The sequence below is a fragment of the Mus pahari genome, chromosome 7 (assembly GCF_900095145.1).
Source record: "Mus pahari chromosome 7, PAHARI_EIJ_v1.1, whole genome shotgun sequence".
Classification (NCBI taxonomy): domain Eukaryota; kingdom Metazoa; phylum Chordata; class Mammalia; order Rodentia; family Muridae; genus Mus; species Mus pahari.
In genome coordinates, this window is record NC_034596.1 from 82,317,849 (window position 1) to 82,332,197 (window position 14,349).

At 49.5% G+C, this 14,349-nt stretch overlaps 2 protein-coding genes across 4 annotated transcripts in view; one reads left to right on the plus strand and one right to left on the minus strand.

The window, feature by feature from the left end:
* Pomt2 (protein O-mannosyltransferase 2) overlaps nt 1-2,009 on the minus strand; it is a 41,334-nt gene extending 39,325 nt beyond the window's left edge. The window contains exon 1 of the mRNA XM_021201751.2: nt 1,215-2,009. Coding sequence (XP_021057410.1) covers nt 1,215-1,672 — 458 coding nt within the window. The 5' untranslated portion in view covers nt 1,673-2,009. The remainder of the gene's footprint in view (nt 1-1,214) is intronic.
* Nucleotides 1,490-12,606, plus strand: Gstz1 (glutathione S-transferase zeta 1). 3 transcript variants are annotated; one of them, XM_029540697.1, is made up of 9 exons: nt 1,490-1,552; nt 5,975-6,026; nt 6,968-7,035; nt 7,526-7,606; nt 7,918-8,043; nt 9,346-9,424; nt 9,912-9,964; nt 10,843-10,892; nt 11,568-11,995. In XM_029540697.1, the coding sequence occupies exons 4-9, from the start codon at nt 7,556-7,558 to the stop codon at nt 11,692-11,694; spliced, it is 486 nt and encodes a 161-aa protein (XP_029396557.1). In that variant the 5' UTR covers nt 1,490-1,552; nt 5,975-6,026; nt 6,968-7,035; nt 7,526-7,555; the 3' UTR covers nt 11,695-11,995. The 3 variants fall into 3 exon arrangements, with proteins under 3 accessions (XP_029396557.1, XP_021057411.1, XP_029396556.1); XM_021201752.2 differs by lacking the exon at nt 1,490-1,552 and adding an exon at nt 1,756-1,887 and having other exon boundaries at nt 11,568-12,606; XM_029540696.1 differs by lacking the exon at nt 1,490-1,552 and adding an exon at nt 5,658-5,723 and having other exon boundaries at nt 11,568-12,605.
* The last annotated feature ends 1,743 nt before the right edge of the window (nt 12,607-14,349 follow it).

The following is a 14,349-nucleotide window of genomic DNA, read 5'->3' on the forward strand; positions in this document are numbered from 1 at the left end:
GCCTCTGTCAACCATGCTGATCTGAGTAGCTAACAAGAGTCATGGATTAACCTGAAACTTCTGCCAAAAGTCAAGGCAGTGCATGATGGAGGGGTAATAAAGCCAGTTGGGAGAGAAAGTCCTTTAACAATGTCCTGGACAACCACACATGTGTCAAGAATGTACCTAGGATGCCCTGACTGCATTTGACCTGGGCCATTTCTTAGGGCTGTGCTTGCAACAAGAGATATGGCAATGTCTCCTGCTAGAACACAGCTAATTAAGGCTTGTGATAAAACAGATTTCCCATTTCCCAAACTCATCATTCCTTGGCCCTTATGTAACCCACTGTGGGTGCACCTATCTCTTTGGGGTATAGTCATGTTTAGTAGGATTTGATGGGGGTTGGGGTGGGGGTGGAGGAACCTAACTCTAAAGGTGCTGATATTCATTCTCCTTCCTGTGATTACGCCTTTGAGTCTAACCCAGTAGTTACAGCTCCCAACAGTCATAAAATGCACCTAATTTGTTAATTAGCTTCACAGTTAATTGATTAGTTTTCTATAGGAGCAGCCCTGTCTGTGTGTTTGCTTGCTTTTGAGTAGGATCCACTTGTGACACCTTCTACACTAAGTTTCTGTGTGGTGATATAGAGAAGATAAAACATCCCTTCCAGCTAAAGATCAAGTTAACTCTGTGAGCTTGAGAAATGGAATTGAACCAAGTCTCAAGCCAGCATCTGTATCGTACAAAGTAAGGCCCAGAAAATAATTCTCACATCAGGATAACACCAGACCCGCTGCTCAGAATCTGTGCCGCCATCTCTTGATACCCGAACTATCCTTACTCTATAGGAATTTTTTTCTTTGAAAGTCAGGCTTTGGGAAAATTATATACTACGAATTTACTGTTTTCTGGGCCAAGTTCAAAGAACCTCTGAGTATCACCCTTTGAAAGCCAGGTAGTCTAGAAGACATGAGAACAACTCTTGCATACTCCGAGTGTGGGACCCCCACCAGAGCAAACCTATTCTCCGAGATTTGACACACCGGAAAGCGTGTCCCCTCAACACCCACACCCACTCTCCCCTCCAAATACAACTGAGTTTCTCCACCACCAAGGACCAGTCGCGCCTCCGATGAATCCCGCCCACTTCGTGCCCTCAGGCCAATCAGAGGGTGGCGTCACTCCCTCTCAGTTGCCATGGTGCCCGCCAAGTCCTCTCCGCCACTTACCAGATGTGCGCCGGCTGGTCCAGCCGGTGAAAGCGGGTGGCAAACGACAGCAGCGTCACCACAGCCAGCGTGGCCCACCACCCTGCCGCCTGGAAGCGCCGCGAGCTCCAAGCAGGCCGTTTAAGTTTCCGTGCTGCAGCGTCGGGCACCACGACTCGGCTCACGGCTCTGGCGGCCTGCGGCACACAGCGGCCCTTACGGGGACGCAACTCGGAGCCCGCTAGGCCACCGCCTATGGCCGGCGGCATCCTCCCCTTCCTAAGGATCACCCTCCGGGCCGGAGGCACGCCTGGTCTTGTCCGCTGCCCCGTCAAGGAGTCATAAGAGGGCGTCTCGAGGTACCATGGGATTTGTAGTTCCCTCCGTTTGCCGCGGAGCGCCGGGCCCCGGGCTCTGGGCGGGGCGGAAAGTGTGGTGGCCGCCCGGGCGACTAAGAGGCGGCCCGAGGCGTAGAGCATTGCGGGAGGCGGAGGGACGCCAAGGACAGAGAAACTCCGGACGGCTCCTGAACTACAACTCCCAGCAGCTCACGGGGCGGGGGCGGGGCAAGCCCGAAGGAGGGAGGCCATCTAGTCCAACCTTCGCTCTCTGGACCCCGCTAGGCCTCAGTCGTCTTCTAGTCCCGAGCTGACTTTCTAAGCCGGCCGACCGGGGCGAGATGCAAGCCGGGAAGGTCTGTGCCCCACGTCCGGGGATGAGGGTCGCTCCTGAGAAACGCGGAGAAGAGCTGTGTGGGGGGGCGGGGCTGAGAGCGCGCCTCTTCGCGTGGCTCCACAACGACTCCCGGCGTGCACCGCGGCGCGCCCGCTCACTCTACACCTGCGCGCTGGCCGCTGAGCCTTATGGTGGCGGTAGATTGAGCCGGGAAGGCTAGGCTTTGAAGTTTTTGGGGGGCGTCCAGTAGCGCTCTTCCCTGCTTCGGGTAGACAGACCCCCTTCTAGGGCTTTCAAATATGGTCCCCTACTTTGCAGTTCCGCGGCGCCCTGCGTACGTCTCTCAGGGGACCTGATGGTCCGCGCATGCACCAAAGGCAAGGGGGAAAAGATGTGACACTTTAACGACGTTAAGGATCACTTGTAGTATCTGCTCAGGTTTCTAATTTTGTCGGTTTGGCTCTAAGAAACGGTCTTGCTGTGCAGCCCAGCCTGACTTTGAACTTTGACTCTCCTGCCCTCGCCTTCCAAGTGCTGGCATTCCAGGCTGTGGCATATGGAGCGTCCAGGGTTTAAGTCGGACTTCTTTAGTCCATCCTAGAGCCATTTGTATTTAAGCCATTGGTGGAATGGAGTTGCGAGTGTGTTATATAAGAGACTTATAACTGAGGCTCTTATGAGGGCCGTTATGTAGGAAGGTGGCATATTAGATGCAAAGGACATTGCATCAGGTTAATATAGATTTCCCACATACAGATGGGATTTCCAGGACTTTAATCATGTAAGAAATGGTATAAAGCCGGGCGTGGTGGCGCACACCTTTAATCCCAGCACTCGAGAGGCAGGTGGATTTCTGAGTTCGAGGCCAGCCTGGTCTACAGCCAAGGCTACACAGAGAAACCCTGTCTCGGAAAAACAAACAAACAGCCGGGCGCGGTGGCGCACGCCTTTAATCCCAGCACTCGGGAGGCAGAGGCAGGCGGATTTCTGAGTTCGAGGCCAGCCTGGTCTACAGCCAAGGCTACACAGAGAAACCCTGTCTCGGAAAAACAAACAAACAGCCGGGCGCGGTGGCGCACGCCTTTAATCCCAGCACTCGGGAGGCAGAGGCAGGCGGATTTCTGAGTTCGAGGCCAACCTGGTCTACAAAGTGAGTTCCAGGACAGCCAGGGCTATACAGAGAAACCCTGTCTCAAAAACAAACAAACAAAATGGTATAAAAACAGCTAGGAGTGTATGCAACTCTGAAGTAGTTCCTCACATGAGCTGAGTCTCCCACAACGGAAAAACTGCAAATTTAAAGTCGACAGAATGCATGTTTGAGTTGGAAACATGAGCCTTCCAGGTGTGCTAATTAAACGGACATTCTACTTGATATTAAAAGGTTCAAGTGCAAAAATCGCCGGGTAGTTTGCTGTTAGTGCTTAGCTGTGATTTCTCTTCCTGTGAATCTAAAAGCACATAGGAGACATAGGCGCGCTGCAGAGAGGGTTTCTAGGTTAGGACTGTCTTTATCAGGTTCACTGATGTGGGAGAGTGACACCACTCCCTGGGTTGGGTCTGGCTGGGCCCATAATCAGGGGCAAGTCAGCAGAGCACCAACAGGCATGCATTGTTCTGTTTCAGGCTGTGGATGCGGTGTTACCTACCAACTGTTTCAGGCTGCTCTTCCCTCCAAACCCCACCCCCAGTGACAGACTACATCTTGAATTATAAGCCAGAATAAACCACTCTTCTTTAGATTGCCTTTGTTGGGGCATTTTATCATAGCAACAGGAAAAGAAGCTAAAGATGATATATAAGAAAGAAAGAAAAAAAAACCATAATAGATGCAGGGTAAGATTCTGTTTCCTGCTGAAGGGCCATGGGGTGGGTAGGAGCAGGTAGCATGACTCTGGGTACCCTTAGTTCAGCCAGGTGTGTGACACATTACATAAGGCATCCTCTCCAGCAATTCCCATTTTTGTCACTCCCTTGTGGCCAGTGTCTCTAAGCTCTGTTGGGCCCAGTGCTCCCCTGGCCTTCCTAGATAAAGAGATACCCCTCCAAATAGAATGCACTGTGGTCTTCCAGTCCTCCGAGGACACTGGCTGCATCACCTGTGCCCCAGCCATGCCCATCTTCCCTTTCCCCACAGAAGGTGCTTAGGAGGCCCAGGCCCCGGGCTTGGCATCCACCCTGAGAGAACCTGGGCCTACTTGTTGCCTTGCTTTCGTGGACTTCTGTGTTGGTGGTGCTGGGACAGGGAAACTGCTTCATGTAGTATCTTGGTCTGCGGAGACAGCAGAAGGAGGGGGGACTTAGATGAAATGACTGTAGTCTGGGGAGTTGGAGGTGATCTGAGTGTTGACTTCTGTCGCATCTTTGTGGATATTGTCTGCAGGAAGGTGCATGAGTGCTTATTACCTGGTCCTGAGTTCTGCTAGGAAATGGCTACCCAGGAAGCACCTGAGAAATTAACTTCCAGTCCCTTTAGTCTTAGATCACACATTCTAGGGGCCCAAATGTAACAAAATTCATGGCAGATCAGGGGGCTCAGCCTAAAAGAGGCCATTGATCTGTTCCAATCAGTTGTGACTATTTAAGAGGCAACTCCACAGTCTCCCAAAGTTTTAAAGGGGAAAAAAAGACAAGGTTTGTGTGTGAAATATCCTGGTTTAAAACATCCAGATAAATACATCATACATTGAAAAGAATGTAAAAAATACATTTATTGAGGAGCTAGAGTGATGGCTCAGCCGTTAAGAGCACTGTCTGCCCTTCCAAAGGACCTGGATTCAATTCCCAGCACCCACATGGCAGCTCACAACCATCTACAATTAATTTTTTTAAAATGATGAAACTATTTTCAAAGCTGTGGCTTTGTTATTTTCATTATGTGTATTATTGTGTCTACATGTAGCTCTGTGAAGGTGAGTGCCAGCACCCATGGAGACCAGGCATTGAATCTCTTGGAGCTGGGATTACAGGCAGGTGTGAGCTGCCTGCCTCATGTGGGTGCTGGGAACCAAGCTCCACTCCTGGGAGGGCAGTAAGCACTCTTAACCATCAAGCCATCTCTCCAGCCCCATAAAAATAAACCTAAAAAACCAAAAACACTCATAGCAGGGTACTCTGGAGACTGTCGGGTCCCCCACCCCCACCCCCCAGTTACTCCAGCCCACTGTCACCAAGCTGTAGCTAACTGCCATGGCCCAGCCTGGGAAAGGACCAAAATTCAAATTTTGAAGTACAGTTTTTAAACCAAATGCATATCACTTTCTCTTCATTATAAAGTCAAAAAGTTGTTAAGTAGAACACTGGTAAATCAGGAACCATTGGCATTACAAAATCCAGACAGGACCCTTGGGGACCTCCAGCTGGCAACCTCTCCTTTGTGGCAAATGGGCATATCTGCCATTTATTTTTATGAGGTCCTCTGAGAATGGGGAACTTCCAGGTGAGAGACACCAAGGCATGCAAATAAATAAGAAGGCCCATCTCTCTGAACTTCTGCCAGCATTTTAGAGCAGCCTTTTGTTTTATAAACAAAGGCGCTGAAGACCAGGAGATGGCAGGAGTTTGTCTCTGGTTAGGGAAGGCTGCTGCTTCCTGTCTCGGGTCTGGACCCTGATCCTGCCTGCGCTGAGCCATTTCACCACATACTTTACCTCAAAGCCAGGCTACACTGTTTGCCCCAGTGCCACAAGTTGAAAAAGACTCCCTTTCTGACCACAGTCCAGAAACCTCTGGTGCCCTTCTAGCCTGCTTTCCCATTGGCTCCTGAGACCCACCCCTGGTTTCCGCCCCCTGCCTCTCAGTTCTGTGAGGAAAAAAAAAAGTTCCTTAGGAAGCTACTGCACTATGGCTGACAAGGTAAGGCTAACACTTGAAAGCTGCTTCCTCTTGAGAGGCCCTTGATCCTCAGGAACTCAGCAGTCCAACGAGGACCCAAGACAGGCCTGTGTTGCTAAGATGAAGGCTGGAGGGAGGAGGGCCATGGGAAGAAACTGGTGCTTAGAGTCTTTGCCTGTGAGCTGGTCGGTGCCTGCTTCCAACAAGAGGGGCCCTACAGCTGGAAACCTGCTAAGCCTAAGTTAATATCCACCCTCATCCTCTCTCCACAGCCTGTCCTCTACTCCTATTTCCGAAGCTCCTGTTCATGGAGAGTTCGAATTGGTAAGAGCTCCACTTCCGAATGGGGGGTTGAGGTGGGACAGAGAATTTCATATCCCCTCCTGTCCTGTCGCGCCCTCCAGCAACCAGCACCCCTGATCTGTAGTCTCCATCTCTGAATGTCACTTCCAGCCAGAAAGTCCATCAAGAGGACAGTGGGAGTGGGAGGAAGAGGGGTTGTTTTTCACCTCCGGGCTGCTACTTCTGTCACACTGCACTCGAGAAGCCCTTAGCAACCATGCCTAGAACAGGTTCACAAAATCCAGAGGTCCCTGGTAACCGGCAGGGGAGCAGCTGGCCTCACTCTGTTCTTATCTTACTTGAGCTGGCTAATCAAACACAACTGTATGGAGTTGCCCATAGAGATTTGAGGAGCGTAGACACTAGAGCCCTCTGCTTGAGTCCAGGTCTGACCCTTCGCTTCTCCAGTGAGCACAACTGTTGGTAAAGGCTACCCTCAGAGCAGTGCATACCAAAGATGTCTGTGCCCAGTGCGTTTGTGTGCGTGACCCTCTATCCACCCCAGCGATGAATTCCCACACTTTCAACTATTGCATGGTGCTGCTTGTCAGATATGGGAGACTGAGGCACACAAACTCATTAAGTTACATGACCAAGGCCATAGACCTACCAATCGAATATGGTAGGCTTTTGATCCAAGCAGCTTGTTTCAGTCTCACCCTAATTGCACCATCATCGGTGACTGTCCCTCCTCTTAGTCCTTTCCTGGATCCCAAAGGCTCTCCCTTAACTGAGCCCGAAGTCAAAACACAATGGATGCTGTCTCTGAAGAGCATACATGCTTTGGCCTCTCTCAGCCTAAATTTTAACCCACAGTAGAGCTGACCAGCAGAGAGGAGGCTCCCGTCGTCACCCTGGGAGGGCTGCCTTTAAGTGGAGTCTAGCCAGAAGGCATTCCCTAACTCCTCTCTGGTCTCTCCTAGCTCTGGCGTTAAAAGGCATTGACTATGAGATAGTGCCCATCAACCTCATAAAGGACGGCGGGCAACAGGTAAGGAGGCTGTCCCAGGCTCACAACATGAGGATTGGACCTTGAAGGGGTACCAGATGGAGGACTAGCTGTCGCCTAGAGGGAAAACTGTATTTCATGGTTCCTGTGACTAGGAGGCTGCAGCTGGCTCTCCTGAGCAGCAATAGGATGGGAAGGGCTCAGTGCCTGACTTTTTTAGGGTAGGTGGTAATGGAGCCTTTCCTGTATTGGACCCTCTCAATGGATGAGTGAGCAAGGTAGGAGCTGACCTGGTAACCACATTATAGAGTACAGGGAAAACCATAAAGCCAGACGATCGAGGTAAAGCTTGCACTGTATGAGCCTAGTATACTGCCTGGGTTCCCTAGAAGTTATCTTGGTTTTAGGAACCAAGTCCTCCAAGGACAAGGAATATGGATCAGTGCTAGGTCTACAGTTTTCCTACTTGCTTGGTTCTGCGTTAAGCTACTCAGGCAAGGCCGCCCCGTTCACCACAGCCTTGCCCCCACAGTTCACTGAGGAATTTCAGACCCTGAACCCCATGAAGCAAGTGCCAGCACTGAAAATTGATGGAATCACCATTGGCCAGTCAGTGAGTAGAGGGCTTGGGGGTGGCAGAGTTCTGAATGAGGGCACCTGACCTCTCTTCCTAACTAACCTACAAGTGACCAAGCATGGTAGGGATCATTAAGTGTATGTATGGCAGAGGGAAGGAGAGGAAGGTTAAGCATGTGGGGACCCAAGTCCAGCAAGGTCCCCAAAGGACCTTTATAGTGCTCCAGTTGAGGAGGATGTAGGGGAGAGTGGTGGTGCCATTCATTGCAAAAAGGGAGTTTGATGGCCTCTCCCCTCTGGTCCAGGGATCCCAAGCCCTCTCCCTGCCTCAATGTTCCCTCTGAACAGCTGGCCATCATGGAGTACCTGGAAGAGACTCGGCCTATCCCACGGCTTCTGCCTCAGGACCCACAGAAAAGAGCCATCGTGCGCATGATTTCTGACCTCATCGCTAGTGGCATCCAGCCCCTTCAGGTTAGGCACGGTTACACTGGCACCCTGTACACCTCTCAGGCAGCCCTTCATACCCAAAGTGACGATCCATAGGGAGGTGTTCCGCTGAGGATGGGGAAGCAGAGCAAGAAAGAAAACATCCCAGGGGCCTTGACATAGACCACGTGGCAGAAGGGTGCAGGGATCCCATAAGTCTTCCATCAGCATTGTCCCTAACTCTGCTCCTAAGCCTGGGAGCATAGAGGTGTTTGAGGCAGGGGAAGGGATGGGGTAGCAGGTGTAGGTCCAGCCTCCAGCCTGAGCAGCTCCTGGTCTTCTGCTCTGCAGCACACATGCAGGAAGCCTTGCATTACCATACTTCCCCTTTCTGTGCTTCACAGATACTGTGTTAGGTTTCTGCTTAGTCTGTTACAGACTGAGAGGTTATGGCAGCCTTCACTGGACAGGTCTATTGGTGTCTTCTTTCTAGTGAGTTTTCATCATAGTATATTTTAGTAATAAATTATTTTAAAGTTAAGATACATACATTTTCAGACATAGTGGCTCAGCATAGTGTAAACAGAACTTTTCGTAACACTGAGAAGCAAAGAAAGTAAATTGCTTTATTACCAAATCTGCTAATTTCCCCTAGTCTAGACTTAACCCCTATCTCCACAGTATGCCGATGCTAGGATTCTTGTAAAGGTTTTTTGTTTTTATAAAGTAAGTTTTCATCTATGAAATAGAAAGGCAAGTATTAAAATCATTCATCTGCACAAACTTCTACTTTGTAAGGTAATGGCTCTAAAAGGGAGCAGTGACTTTGCAGGGTGACACAGCTAAATAATATCAGAACAAGGAGCAAGCTCACCCTGTACATCTGTGTCCCAACTCCTGTGTCACCTTTCTGTTTTTAACAATAGGGACTGCACCTTAGTCATTAGAAGCCAGTCAAACATGCCTGGCTTGCCCCCCCCCCCCATATCATGCAGCTTCTCTTTTCAAGACACCAAGTAAGGAAGAAGTATTGAGAGAAGGAAGCCTTGGTTTGTGCCTATCTCTGTCATTCATGCCAGCATCCTATGGTCTGATTCTTGCATATTGCTACAAAACTCACATGGCTTTCAGAATACTTGGGATCACTGGGGAAGCCCAAAAAGGTGGCTACTCCCACCTTCAGAGCCCTGATGGAAGGAAGGGCTCATATAGCCCAGAGGGAAGCGGAACAGGTAAACAGCTAGAGCAGAGGGAACAGTGAGCTTCCCTGCAGAGGCTTGGCAGAGGAGCAAACTCAGGCTGGCATCCAGCGCAATGACAGATATTTTTCTCTCTTGAGCTGTGCAGAATCTGTCTGTCCTGAAGCAAGTGGGACAGGAGAACCAGATGCAATGGGCCCAAAAGGTTATTACTTCCGGCTTTAACGGTGAGTCGTCACTCTTATGAGCTGCCCCAGTGTGGCCTCTTAGAGTGCTGACCCTCACACAGAGCTCTGAGCATCTTATCAGGCTGCTTTGACCTTGACAGTAGAGTGGAGCAGGGGACTGTAGACAGGCAGGTGGGGAGCTAGGCAGGTGCTCAAGCATGTTTGAGCTCCAGAACGCCCATGAACCCCACACCTGGAGGCTTATGGTCCCACACTGTTGGTTGACAGCCCATTGATTACTCCAGTCACTGTGCCAGTCTTCAGAACATTAGGCTGTCTGTGAGAGCTGTTGCCTTGGCCAACTGCATGTCTTGTCTATTCTGAGACTAGACAGAGAAGCCATGGGGAACATTCTTCTTAGTCCTGGCTGCCATAGTCCCTACACCAGACTCTGCCCAATGCCCCAGCCTAGCTCTTCATTGTCCGCCTATAGAGGCCAGGCCCTGGAGAAGCTGATGTAAATGTTATCCATGTGGCCTCCCCACAGCTCTGGAGAAGATTCTGCAGAGCACAGCAGGGAAGTACTGCGTAGGAGATGAGGTAAGTGTCCCCAGCCCTGCCCACTGTGGCCTTCGTGCTGACCCCAGGCCATCATTTCTCCCACATAGACCAAGTCCACTCCTTATCCTAAGGAGATACCTGGGGCCAGCCTCCTGGATAAACTTGCTCTGAGCAGTGAGTTTGTGGAAATGCCTCAGCTCCTGTACTGCCTAGAGTAGCAGTTCTCACCCTGTGGGTTGTGACCCCTTTAACAGCGGTCACATACCCAGTATCTTGCATATCAGATTTACATTATTATTCATAACATTAGCAAAATCACAGTAATGAATTATTGATGAAATAATATTATGGTTGGGGTCTCAACAACATGAGGTGCTGTATTAAAGGGTCGCAGCACTTGGAAGATTGAACTACTGCAGTAGAGGTAGTGTGAGGTGTCCAGGCCAGAAGAACACACTTCTGACGCAGTGAAGTGGTCCAGGCATCAGCTGAAGGGCTAGACTATCCCTTCCTTCACAGCCCAGAGATTCCAGGATTACGGAGCCCCTGATGCCTGTAGAATAAGACCTTGGGCCTGTGGTAGTCTAGTTCCATGGTTCCTTATCTGCTAGGAGTCCTCATTAAGTGCCTAGTCGTGGTGGCTTCAACAAGCACAGTGATAGCTACTAAAGCAGTTAGGCCTTCTCTGGTTGGTTGTCAGGGAAACTGGAACATGACATGGGAGAAATGCTGCAGCTCTGGGTGACAGGGACAGGCAGTTCCAGAGGAGACAGTGAGGGGTGCTAGGGATTATCAGAAAACCGAAGCAAACAGGAAGTTGGATTGGCAGCCCTGGTACAGTCAACAGCAGGTACAGCCAACCTTGCTAGTGAGTCTAGGTGATAATCCTTCTGCAAACTCCCTTGACCTTCTTTTAGGTGTCCATGGCTGACGTGTGCTTAGTGCCCCAAGTGGCAAATGCTGAAAGGTAAGAAAAAGCTCTGCCATTCTCCTTCACCTTCCCCCTCCATCAGGGCTTTCACATATACTACTGAGATAACGTCTCATGTGAATCATTCTTTAGCTGCCAAGGAGCCACTGCACCAGGCCATAACAGCTGCCCTGGCTTAGCATAGACATGGCAGAAGAAATCATTGAAATACCCCTACCATTACCACTATAGCCTGGGTGACCCTGTATAGACAGCCACTGCTCCTTAGAGGAGGTGGCTTATCTAAGGGAACCACTCCCAAGAACACTGCTGTACCCAAATGTGGAGTAAGTGTATGCTTAGAAGTGAGCTCTGTGACTTCCCTCCATCAGCCCACCAGAAGGCATCAGGCTTGCTCTTTAGAATATGGGCATGTATGGTGCATTCCCTCCCCAAAGAAGCTAGTAATGTGGGTGATGGGTCAGTCTATACAAATGCCTGACACCAGAATTCAGAGCCGTCATTTCTTAGAGAAGAGAGGTATATGATGTTAGACGATACCACTCCAGAGCTACCCAAAGCGTCCCAGCCAGTGAGGCTCCCCATGTGGCAGGACTGCTTTCTGTCCTTGTACTGCAGCCCCTGAACCTCATCCAGCCCTGCCTCTAATTTCCACACTGCCCATAGCAGTGTCCCTGACAGCCTTGGCTTACAAATGTTTCTCTGCCACAGGTTCAAGGTGGACCTAAGCCCCTACCCTACCATCAGTCACATCAACAAGGCGCTGCTGGCCTTAGAGGTTTTCCAAGTGTCTCACCCCTGTCGACAGCCAGATACCCCTGCCGAGCTAAGGACTTAGCTCCCAAACCATACCCATTGGTACAGGGAATGGAGTAGGCCCAGATGCTGGATGTTCCTACTGCTATGAAGAGACACCATGACCATGGCAACGCTTAAAAAGAAAGACATTCAATTGGGGCTAGCTTACAGTTTCAGAGATTCAGTCCATTATTCATGATGGTAGAAAGCAAGGCAGCATGTAGGCAGATATGGTGCTGTAGAGGTAGCAGAGAATTCGCATCTAGATCCAAAGGCAGCAAGAAGAGTGACACTGGGCCTGGTGTGAGCAATCTGAAACCTCAAAGCCCGCCCCCAGTGACACACTTCCTCCCAGAAGGCCACACCTCCTATTAGTGCCACTCCCTATGTGCCTATGGGGACCATTTTTATTCAAACTAGAACAGGCCCAGAAATGAGTGTGTCCTAGCAGAGGACTTGAACTTTAGCTCTGTCCTCAGGAAGCAGCAGATCCGTGGAGTCCAGGATATTTCTTCCAGGTCCCCATATTAGAGGTTTCTCTAGCAAAATGAAGCCAGTTCGATATATCTTCCTTCTGCTTGCACTGTAGTCCCTACAGTCTGCCTACTCCTCTTATCTGTGATGTGTTAGGAGGGGGCAGGCAGACATGACCTGCTCTCTTGGCTATGTTAATTGTCAACTTGAAATAAGGCTAGAATCACCAGGGAGAAGGGACTTTATAAATGTCTGTAGGGGGTTATATTGGTACTGTTGAGGTGGGAAAACTCACCCATCATGGATGGCACCATTCCCTAGGCAGAGGATCCTGGGGCCCAGAAGAGTAGAGAAAGAGTGGAGCAACAACCACCACGTGTGCATTATGATCAGCTACTCACGCTGATGCCTTGACTTCCCTGCCATTATGGACTGTACCCTGAAACCATGAGCTAAAATAAACCTTCTCTCCTTTAAATTGCTTTTGTCACGAACATTTCATCACAGCAGCAGAGAAGAGACCAAGACACTTGCTATCTGTCATGGGGCAGCCACAAAGATGGCATGAGGGTGCAAGTTTAAAATGCCTGGCAAAGCCAGGTGGTCATGGCTTATATCTTTAATACCAGCACTTGGAATGATGAGACAGGCAGATCTCTCTGAGTTTGAGGTCAGCCTAGTCTACAGAGTGAGTTCCATAACAGCCAAAGAAACCCTACCTCAAAAACCAAAAAGCAAACAAAACAAGTTTGGCAAATTTACCAAAGTGCAATAGGGAAGTCTGAATCTCTTCATTTCTTATTGAACCTGACTCCAGAAAACATTTACATTGAGTCATTAGTTGAAGGTACTAGGCATTAGCTAAAGGCAGGCCTCCAACTTGTTGAGCTAAGACTGAGCTGGGTCTCAGAAGATGAACATTTCCACTGGCTGGAAACCATGTCTGGACACAGCAGAATAACTCATTAGCCTTTTTCTCACACTAGGGCAAGCTTTGCTTCTAACACCAAAGGCCAGGAACTGAAATAAGCACAGAGCCCATCTGAGAGAACAAGATGCAGGGTAAGAAGATTTAAGAAGCAGGAAAGCATTTAGTGGCCAGCTGGGCTCCCAGAGCTAAGAGTTGCACTGCTGTTCAATGTCCACACCAGCACAGAGACATCTGCTAGTGCTCTCGACCCAGTTACTCATCCTAAGGAAGAGCCATACTCCTGAACTGGTTCCAGGACTAAGCACGTTGAGGAAGTCCACTCATGAATGATGCTGGGAATGGAACTAGCCCACTTCCTGTGCAATGTAGACAGCTTGACCATCTCCAGCTTGGACTAACTAGGTGACAGCTCATCATTTGTCACTCCCCATACAGAGTACTCTGTACAGAGTATGTATAGCACTCTGATCAACAGCAGTACCATTCTGATTACAGTAAACCCATCACTGCTATAAACCTAATTTCCCAAACCTAGCTCCCATTTTGTAATGTTCTGCCACAAATTTATTTTTGTTTTAAATGTTTATTAGTGTTTTGCCTGCATATGTGTATCCCCACTATGTGCATGCCTGGTGCCTGAAGAGGAAGAGGTCAGAGGAAGACAGGTGATCCCTTAGAACAGGAATAGCATAGCTTGGGAGCCTCTGTGTGGTACTGGAAGCCAGACCCAGGTGCTCTGCAAGAACAACCAGTGCTTGCAACCACTGGGACATCTCTCCAACCCCAAAGATTTTACAATTTAATTCTGTGTGGGTGTTTTGATTGCATGTATGTCTGTGTACTGTGAGTGTGCAATGCCACTGGAGGCCAGAAGAGGATATCATGTTCTCTGGAACTGGAGTTAGAGATGGTTGTGAGCCACTGTGTAGATGCTGGGAACTGAACCTGGGTCGTTTACAAGAGCAGCAAGCAGTCTTGATGGTTCAGCTATCTTTCTATCCCCTTTTGACAGGATTTTACATACAGGTAGACATTCATCCTAGGGTCAGGTTTTCTTTTTCTTTTCTTTTTCTTTTCTTTTTTTTTGAGACAGAGTTTCTCTGTGCAGAGTTTCCCTGGCTATCCTGGAACTCACTCTGTAGACCAGGCTGGTCTTGAACTCAGAAATCCACCTGCCTCTGCCTCCCAAGTGCTGGGGTTAAAGGCGTGTGCCACCATGCCCAGCAGGCTCAGTTTTTCTTTTTGCTTTTTATTTTTTTTTGCTTTTTTTTTTTTGGGGGGGGGGTTGAG